The following is a 10338-nucleotide window of genomic DNA, read 5'->3' as shown; positions in this document are numbered from 1 at the left end:
CATAAAAAAGTGGAGAAACTATACTTAAAAATTAAAATTTCTGTTCTTTAAATGAGACTGAAGAGAATGAAAATACAAGCCCCAGAAAATGTCTGTAAATCACATATCTGATAAAGGACATGCACCCAGAATATAAAAAACTCCAAAAACTCAATAATAAGAAAATAATGCAATTTTAAGAAGGACAAAAGACTTGAACAGATACTTCAGAAAATACACAGACGACAAGCACCTGAAAAGACACTCAACATCATTAGTCATTAGAGAAATACAAATCAGAAGCACAATGAGAGGGGCACCTGGGAGGCTCAGTAGGCTAAGCATCGCCTTCAGCTCAGTTTGTACTCGAGCCCCACATCGGGCTCCGTGCTTAGCAGGGAGTCTGCTTCTCCCTCTCCCTCTGCCCCTCCCCGCTCCTGCTTGTGCTCTCTCTCTCTCAAATAAATAAAATCTTAAAAAAAGAAAGAAAGAAACACAGTGAGATACCACTACACACCTATTAGATTGTCTAAAATTGCAAAGACTGATCATACCAAGTGTAGATGATATACAGCTATTGAAATTCCCATACCCTGTTGGTGGAAACGTAAAACAGTATGGCCACCTTGAAAAACAGTTTCTCGGTACATTAACCATGTGTCTTCTATATGACCCAGCTATGTCTCACCTGAGTGCTGACCCAGTAGCAATGAAATGTAGGCATGCCTATATGTATGTCCATACAAACGTGTACACAAACGTTTGTTTTATTTGTAATAACCAAACACTGGAAAATGATTATTTTGAAACCATTGGGCTTTGGGGTGGTTTTTTACATTCGATAGTCAACTGGTACACTGAACTAACTTCTTGCAATTTTTTGCATCTTTACATTGCCCATATCAATGTGACCCTGGCCACAGCTCCTACCTCATCTCCTACTTTTCCTTATTCATTCCACTCCAAACACGCTAACTTCTAGCTGCTCTTAGAACACAAGCCTCTGCCTTTGCTGTTCCCTCTGCCTTAAATACTCTTTTAAAAAATATTAGTGTGACTTAGTCTCTCATTTCGGTCACATGTTGTTTTCTCGTCTATGTGGTTTTTTGTTGTTTTATCGCCTTTCCCACTTAAATGTAAGATCCACAGGGACAGAAACTTTATTTTGCTCACTGCCTTGCACCTAGCACTATGCTTGGCCCACAGCAGATACTAGATATGTATTTGTTGAATGAATGAATGACTGCTCTGATTTTCTTGGAGTTTTCCTGATCCTACTAGCCTTGGTTAGGTTCTCCTCTTATAGTTTTATGTAATTTATCACTAATTACTAGTCTAGCAACTATGACTTCTACACTGTAAATTGCATAAAAGCTAGAACTTAATCTATGTCTTGAGTACTGTCACATAGTTAGAGCCTAGTACAGTGCCAGGCACGTGGAGCTCAGTAAGCATGGGATGAAGTAGGAGTAACCTTGCTCATTGGTTCTCTTTTTTTTAAAAAAGATTTATTTGTTTTAGAGTGAGAGAGAAAGAGAGAGAAACAAAGTGTGCATGCACATGGAGAGGGGCAGGGGGGAAGGGAGAAAGAATCTCAAGCAGACTCCTCACTGGGCATGGAGCCAGACAGGATCTCACAAGCCTGAGATCATGACCTGAGACAAAATCACAAGTTGAATGCTCAACTGACTGAACCACCCAGGTGCCCCACTGGTTCTTTCTCTTAAGCTATTATATTATGGTTTGCTGAGGTCTGTTATCTATTTATTTATTTTTAAAGATATTTATTTGAGAGAGAGAGAGAACAAGAACAAATTGGGGGCAGGGGCAGAGGGAGAAGCAGACTCCATGCTGAGCAGGGAGCCAGACCTGGGACCCTGGGATCATGACCTGAGCCAAAGGCAACTGTTTAACTGACTGAGACATCCAGGCGCCTGAGGTTTGTTATTTAAATGTTATGTTAAATACAATTTAAAATTCAGTTTGTCAGTCATACTAGCCACATTTAAAGTGCTCAATAGCCATGTGTGTCTCTGGCAATGGGTTTGGACAACACATATATAGAGCATTTTCACCATCACAGAAATTTCGATGGGGCAGTGCTGTACTGGATATTCTGCTGAAACAGAGAGCAATGCTAATGTCCAGTCTATCTTTTGGAAAAATCCCAGGAAGGGGATAAAGGAGGGATGTTTGCCATTGTGTACTGGCAAACTGACATTTATTTTAAAAAACGTTTTCTGAGTACTTACTCATTTATAGGGATGCATGTGTGGGCAGCAGGGCCTGAACATAAGGTCAAAAGTGAGTGTGCTTTAGGAGAAGTACAGGAAAAGTACCAGGGGATTTCAGAGGATAGAGGGCTGACTTTTTGCAATAGGGACCTGTGATGGCTTCCTGAACTTTGTAAGAACTTGTGATCTTTACTACCTCAGGGCTCCTACTGCTATTTGTACAGATTTCTAGTAGGGCAAAGCGGCAAATAAAACATGGATTCTGGGGAATCCAGCCAATCTTGGGTTAAAAACTTTTCTCTCACTAGCTGTGTACCTCTGAGTCTCACAGCTTCCTTGCATGTAAAATGGGGATAACAACTTCTACTGCTTAGGGTTGTCTGAGGATTAAGAGACAGCCTAGGATTGTGCCTGGCACACCGATTCTCTGTAAATGTGTTCCTCTTGTGTAAGGGGAATGGATCAGTTACCCCTATTTTAGCACATGGGGTGCCATACCTGGGTGGCCCTGAAAGGTGGTTGCTCAGGTGTTAATTTCATGGTGGCATATCTTTGGGAAAAGCAGGACCATTAAAAACAGTTTAGTTTTCTCATGTAACTTACCCCATGGGTGAATTGGGTGAAATATGCTTTTCTTAACACTCACTGATGGTGGTGGCACTGAAGGTTTACAGACTGCGATAGCTGGAACTAGAGCTCTGAGTGGAGAGAGAGCCCTGCCTCTCACGCCCAAACAGAAGGTATAAATCAATGGTTGAAGCAGTTTGGTGGTGCAGGCTTTGGAATGAGACTGACCTTTATCTAAATCCCCAAATCTCTATTTTTAGCTATGTGATCTTCACCTCTCTGGCCTTATAAAAAGAGAGTAATACTAACGCTTACCTTATGGGGTTATTAGAAGTATTAAATGAGTTAATTCTAGTAAAACACTGAGAACGTGGTAAGCACTGTGCATCAAATAATACATACAACTGGGGATAACGTTATAGAATTCATAGGAGGATTAAATGAAGTAATATAGGTAAGTAAGCACATGGCAAGCGCTTAATCACGGTTAGCTATCTTTATGTCCGCAAACTGGCTCAAAGGTGAGAGGCCCTTAAGAAAAGAGGATGAGCAATTTGCAGCCTGATGCTCTGCGACATCCAAGAGCGGTCCGGCCTCCTCCTGGAACGAGAATCCAACCGGCTAGGATCGGTAGGGACCCACAAATACCTCCAGGAGTCCCTGGAGCAGCGCTTCCCAGAAATCCCGTAGAACTTGGCTGCTTAAGAATCGACGGCGCTTCGCCAGAAGCCCCAGGATCTCGGTCCGAGGAATGAGGGCCAGGCCGAGGTGGAGATGGCTTCGTGACCCGAGTCCCAGTATCCCGGGCGAAGCGCGCCGCAGCGAGACTGCACCGCCAACTGCCTCGAGCCGGACGGACAGTCGGGGTTCCGGGACCGCGCCCCGCGCGCCACGTGACTCAAGCCCCGCACCACGTGGTCCCGGCTGGGTCCTCGCCGCCCCGCCCCGCTCGCGCTCGGCGCGCCGCTTCCGGTGGGGGCGGAAAGCGGAAGTGTGGGAGGGTCTGCGGGGCGGGCTCGGGGAGGTCCCGGGGGAGGATGGAGCAGTGAGCGGGTCTGGGCGGCTGCCGGCAGCGCCATGGAGACGGTGCAGCTGAGGAACCCGCCGCGCCGGTGAGGGGCCGCTGGCTGAGAGGCAGGGGGTGGGAAGAGGGAAAGGCGGGAACTGGCGGAGGGGAGGCACCGGGTGCGCCCCCGGAGGGATGGACCTGCGGGGCGAGGCGATCCTAGCACCTGCTGAGTGGGGGAATCTTCTGTCGGGAGGGGGTCCGGCAGACGGGAGCACGCGCCAAGGGGGATAAACGTGGGGCTGGTTGGGGAGAGCACTTGCTGTGGGGGGACATCCTGGCGGAAGGGGGCACTGCTGAAGGGAGCAGCCGCTGAGGGACGTGGGGACAAGTTAGGGAGAGCACCTGCTGAGGGCGGGGGCGCTTAGGGGAGGCCATGCTAGGAACGATTCATTGAGGTAGGGGGGTTGCTGAAGCAGGATGAGAACCGAGAGGGGTATGGGTCAGGAACAAGCAGAGGAAGGCTGGGTGGACTTTCTAAGGGAGGGGGTCACTCCCACTTGAGGGGTGCAGTGGGGAGGATCTGTTGAGGGGAAAAGCTCTGCGCCTCAGGCTGAAGGCGTGCCAAGAAAGGTTGAAGGTCCAGCAAGGGAGGGCTTCGTGCAGGATAGCATTTAGGAAGATTTTCCCGGGTAGTGTCCCCACTCTAGGATGAGTATGACATCTTTCATTCCTGATCCCCCCCCCCCCACCCCCCCCCCCCCCGCCTTCCTAGTTTTCCTTATATCCTCCTCAGCTTTTCAAACCTGACATTGGGAGGTGGAGAAGGAAATAAGAGGATATTTTCAAGAAGGGCAAATTGAGGCCCAGAAGAGTTGAGATACAGTCCTATGTATTTCCTTCTTTGCTGTAGGTCTGGGTCACGACCTGACCAGACTGAGAGCCCTTTTCAGGCCTCTATTGTTTTACATCAGCTCCAGATCCTGCTGCTACCTGGAATTGTTTTAAGTCAAGATCAGAGAGCTGGCTGATCCTAGAAAGGCTGAACTCCTGCGTTGGTTTTAGTTATATCATTGATTTGCTCTGTGGACATCACGGTCTTGTGGCACTCTGCCACATCTGGAGAAAAATAGAGAGCCGAGATCAAGGGAGCTGTGCTTCCATGAGGTGCAGCGTAGTTAGCTTCTATTTTACAGAGACCTCTGACTTCCTGCAGCAGAATGAGCACTAAAGTAGGAAGTGTTCAGTGTGTGGGAGTGTGGGGCAAAGGAGAGGTGAAGGGAAGGGATTGGTAGCCTGGGCTGCGCACTTGGGGTTTGTTTGAAGTGCACAAACATTGCAGGAGGCAAATAGCTGGGTGGCATGGACTCATAGTTCACCCTACTGTAGTGTGCTGAGACGAAAATGATAATGATTCTTACACATATGGCACTTAACTGGGTGCCAGGGACCGTTCTCAGTGCTTTCCCTGTCTCCTGGTGAACCACATGTAATTGACCTATAAAAATGGTAATTTCACGTGGTTCAGTTTATTATGACTCTTCCGAGCGTCACAACAATCCTATGAGGTGGTTATCTCTGTATATTTCACAGGTGATAAAACTGAGGCACAAAGAGTTTTAAGTGATTTGCGGGAGGTTCCACAGTTACTTAAGTGGCAGAGCTGGGATTTTAAACCAGGTGATCTGGTCCAAAGTCCATGGTCTTAACTGCTTCCCCTGGTGCCTCTCTGGAAGTACCCCTGTTTCACAGGGCCTGTGTATGTTAGCAAGTATTTGCTGCAGCACCATAGTGATCCAGTTATAAATGTACACTGGTTATATTTCTTCCTGAAATATATTCGTTGCTTATCCGAGGTCTTGGTTTAATTGAAAAGAGGATTAGGAATCTGAGTTTTGTTTCCACCCTTGCCTCGTGTTATATGATCTTGGGCAAAAGCGTGAACATTTTTGCTTTTTGGCACACTCATTCCTGCACCTTTTGGATTTTAAGAAATTTATTAAATGTGCAAGAGAAGAACATTGCAGGGCTGAACTCTTGAATGACTGGTAGTTTCCTGCTCATCATAACTAGTGAAGTACCTAATCTGCGTCCGATTAACTTTATTACTTGCATTTATTAGGACTGACCTGTCAGTTTCACAGACTGGGTAATTTAAACAACAAATGTGTTTTCTCCCAGTTTTCTGGAGGCTCGAAGTCTAAGATCAGGGTGTCAGCAGAGTTGTTTCTTTGAGGCTTCTCTCCTTGGCTTGTATATGGCTCTCTCCTTTCTATGTCTTCACATGGTCTTCCCTCTGTACTTCTCTGTGTTCTTATCTCCTATAAGGACACAAGTCATATTGAATTAGGGCCCACCTATATGACCTGGTTTTACCTTAATTACCTCTTTAAAGGCCCTGTCTCCAAATAAAGTCACATTCTGAGGTCCTGGGACTTAGGACTTCAACATAGGAATTTGGGAGGGGGCAACGTATTCATTTTATTATCGTTAAAAAAAGTCATCAATTTATCTTACACGTTTGTTGTAACCATATGAAATTCTGAATGGAAAGACGGGATAGGTATGCATAAATAAAATGAATCTTAGAAGAGTTCTAAGATGGGAGAAAAAGGCTTGAGAATTAGCCAAAGCTGTGAGTAACTACTTCATAAACACCCTTTTTCAGAGATTCAGTTCCAGCGAGGGTTGGCAGTCTCAATGCAGGAAATGCTCTTTGTGTTCGTGAGCTTGACATTTGTGTATGACGGAGTGAGGAGAGATTAAAGTTAATGGCTTACGTAGGAGATTATGATTTTTTAAAAGTGAGCTGGCGTTAGGTAATAATAGTGTGGTGGATGATGACGTAGAGGGCATTTCTGGGATGCTTGTCTATCCACGTGGCCGTCTGACTTAGGAGAGGAGCATCGCCCGTGTTTGGTCCATGGAGACCGTGTTGGCCAGGCCTCTTCTTTTATGAGCAAGCAGTGAAACTACCTAGGACCCAGGGAAGTCCCAGCTGAGAGCTGAATCATCAGTCAGGCTGTTTTGTGCTTCTTCCATGAAGAGTTACGGTATAAAGTATCTTTGAGAGTCACTTATCAAAAGGTTTTCCATAGAAATCTTATTTGTTGATAATCTGGTAATCCTTTTTAGGGTAGAATTCTGTTCTTTTGGAAACTCACAAGGATTGCTGATGAAAGTTTAGGATTCCCATTCGTTACATTCATTGATCCATGTAGGAAATACTTATTGACCACCTCTGGGTTATCAGGCAGCAGAGAGATAAAGATCTATTAAGCCTGGATCAAAAGCAAACAAAAAACTGGGGCACCTGGATGGCTCAGTCGGTTAAGCCGTCTGCCTTTGGCTCAGGTCATGCCTGGGATCCAGCCCCACGTAGGGCTCCTTCCCCCTGCTCTTGTGCTCTCTCTTGCCCCCCCCCCAAAATAAATAAATAAATAAATAATCTGTCTTTTTCTCTCTCTTTTTTTAAAGATTTTGTTTTTTTGAGAGGGGGGAGAGAAAGAGAGAGAGGCAGACTCCCCACTGAGTGGGGAGCCTGATGTGGGACTTGATCCCAGGACCCTGGGATCATGACCTGAGCCGAAGGCAGATGCTCAACTCACTGAGCCGCCCAGGTGCCAGAATAAATTAAAAAATCTTAAAAAGGGGCGCCTGGGTGGCACAGCGGTTAAGCGTCTGCCTTCAGCTCAGGGCGTGATCCCAGCGTTCTGGGATCGAGCCCCACATCAGGCTCCTCTGCTATGAGCCTGCTTCTTCCTCTCCCACTCCCCCTGCTTGTGTTCCCTCTCTCACCGGCTGTCTCTATCTCTGTCAAATAAATAAATAAAATCTTTAAAAAAAATACAATAAAAAATCTTAAAAAAAACCCCACACAAACAAAAAACACAAGTAGATTGTTTGAGAGAAGTCTCTGAGCAGGTGTATACAGTTTGTCTGTCAGAGGATTATCAGGGGCTTGCAGCTGTTTCTCATGCCAGGCACAGTTTCCTTTGTTACGTTGTGGTCTCAGAGTAGTTGAAATAGTGAGTTTTGCTTTTTGTAAACCACAAAGTCAGCACTTCAAAGGAGCACATTTTGATCTTTCTTTGTATAAGCTGTTTAATTATACTTGAGAAATGAGGTATTGTCCATTGTTTATACAGTTATGAATTCAGCACTTCACAAAACCCCCCCTCCCGATTCAGGAGATGTTCTTTCTAACGTCTGAGTTCATAGACATTTCACTTCTGAAGTTTAAGAGGAGTTTCACTTCAGCCCTTTGGTTTGAAGCTAGTTTTTATGATGTCACTGGAATTTAATGTTTAGGACCTTTTGACTTTCAAAGGTCACTTTGGTCATTTTGTTAATTTTCCAGTTGTGGCAATTACTGACTTGGAGGATTTCTCCATTTCTTTAGTGTGTTGTCTCTGACATTTATAGAATTACACGGGATTGTCCTTTAGAGATCAGCATTTACGGGTGGATACACTCGATGTGTTCAGAGGTTTCTTTCTGTCTTTTCTTCTGGTTTTGCTGTTTCCTCCAGGAAGGTACGTGTGTGTGTGTGTGTGTGTGTGTGTGTGTGTGTGTGTATGTAATTCAAGTCTTCTTTTGTAAAAATTGGTATTGTCCAACTAGTTTAAACCTTTCCTCTACAAATAAGTCTCCAGTGTTACTACTTCCATAATTTCACCATTTTCTGAGCTCTCTTTTTTTGTTGTTGTCCCTTTGTAGCTTCAGGAACCCATTGTGTGGAAGATACACACATCCACCCACCCACCCACACACACACACACACACGGAGATATTTCTTGGCAAGCTCCTTCTTTAAGCCCATTAATAATTTTCAGACATCTCAGTTAAAAAAAAGTATTGTTAATTTATAACCTTCCCTGTTTGTTATTTACTATGTCTAGCATAGTCAGACAAATCTGAATAAACGGGGAAGTATAAGCCACCATGTATCTTTGACTTTGGGGACTTGTTGGAGGTACATGGCCGCTCATGGGAGAGTCTTTCTGAGTCTGTTTGAAATTCCTAGCTGCATAGTTATTTGTCGCTTTTGATCATGTCTAAACTAAGTGTACACCTTCCACTTTCTGTTTCTGTGATACCTATAGAATCCCCGTTCTGGCCGAATTACCAAAATCTTGCTAAGGGATAGCAAGAGTCTCTATGTCTTCCTTGGCCTCCAGTCTGAGATGATGTTAATTCATAGTTAACCTTGCATTAAACATCTCTTCTGAAGAGATAGTTATGCCATTTTAATTCACGGAATCTCAAGATTTAAATGGATTTTAAAGGTTCTACCAAAGCTTGAATCCACTCTGTAGCATTTCAGCCAAACGATGATTCATTTTCTGTTTAAATTCTCTAGTGATGGGGAGCTAGGGACTTCTTAAGGCAGTCTAAAGCATTTCAGAACAACTTTTGTTATTAGAAAATTTCTTTTTTTAAAAAAATTTTATTTATTTGAGAGAGAGAGTGCGTGTGCGGGAGAGCACAAGCAGGGGGAAGGACAGAGGGAGAGGGAGAAGCTGACTCCTGGCTGAGCAGAGAGCCTGGTGTGAGGTGATCCCAGAACTCTGAGATCATGACCTGAGCCGAAGGCAGACACTTAACCGACTGAGCCACCCAGGTGCCTTGGAAAATTTCTTATTCCTGTTGAATTGAAGTCCGACTCTTGGGAGTTCTCCACCCTCTGGTCCTGATTATGCTTACCAGAGGGACCCAGGACATGTGTAATACTGCCATAGACAGCCCTTAAGTCTCTCAGATTGAGGCGCCTGGCTGGCTCAGTCGGAAGTATGTGTGACACTTGATCTCAGGGTCATGAATTCAAGCCCCACAATAGGTGTAGAGATTACTTAAGTAAATAAAAAACTTAAAAAAAATGTCTCTTAGCTTGCCTTTGTTGTTGTTTACTAGTAAAGACTTGGTAGAACAATTCCTAAGATGCTAATTGTAATATAAATAATGTATTTTGTGGTCTAGTTGCTCGCAAGTAAAACGTATTTTATGTTTTTATTTCTTCATTCACAGGCAGCTGAAAAAGCTGGATGAGGATAGTTTAACTAAACAACCAGAAGAAGTGTTTGATGTCTTAGAGAAACTTGGAGAAGGGTAAGTGTACCGAAAATATAGGTAGACCAGTACGTCCCATCTTTTTCTTCCCCCAACACTAGAAGGAGCTGAACCTTTCTCATGTCAATAATTCACAAACCTAAGGGGAAGGAAGAGGAATGTTGCACATGGCACTCCTCTGAGTGGGGTGGGTGGGAAATTTACAGCTTGAAATGCCCTTTCCCTCTTTCCCCCCCATCACCGTTATAGACAGATTTAGTGATGCCTGGTCTCTTCAACACCGAGGGCATCTATTTTCTCTCTTGTAGAATCCATAATGTACATGATTTTATGTATGTAACAATACTAACTAGTCTATACTTCATTAAAAAATTTTTATTAGTCATACATTTTTATTTGCTGTTCTTAGTTGCTGATCAATATGCAATAACAGTTGTTCCATAAAATGGAATTCAGCGTTTTAGTTTGTGCAGCTTTGTGAAA

At 44.4% G+C, this 10338-nt stretch overlaps 1 protein-coding gene across 3 annotated transcripts in view; it reads left to right on the top strand.

Annotated features, from left to right (window-relative positions):
- The first annotated feature begins 3765 nt into the window (after positions 1 to 3765).
- The window catches only part of STK4 (serine/threonine kinase 4), an 86440-nt gene continuing 79867 nt past the window's right edge, over positions 3766 to 10338 (top strand). For 2 of the 3 annotated variants that reach the window (XM_034640972.1, XM_002917372.4), the window contains exons 1-2: positions 3766 to 3892; positions 9814 to 9894. In XM_034640972.1, coding sequence (XP_034496863.1) covers positions 3858 to 3892; positions 9814 to 9894 — 116 coding nt within the window. In that variant the 5' untranslated portion in view covers positions 3766 to 3857. The remainder of the gene's footprint in view (positions 3893 to 9813; positions 9895 to 10338) is intronic. The other variant, XM_034640973.1, reaches the window with a different exon arrangement.

Source organism: Ailuropoda melanoleuca, chromosome 13, assembly GCF_002007445.2.
Source record: "Ailuropoda melanoleuca isolate Jingjing chromosome 13, ASM200744v2, whole genome shotgun sequence".
In the NCBI taxonomy this organism is placed as follows: domain Eukaryota; kingdom Metazoa; phylum Chordata; class Mammalia; order Carnivora; family Ursidae; genus Ailuropoda; species Ailuropoda melanoleuca.
Note: the sequence above shows the minus strand (reverse complement) of the source record. Positions and strands in the feature narration are given on the sequence as shown.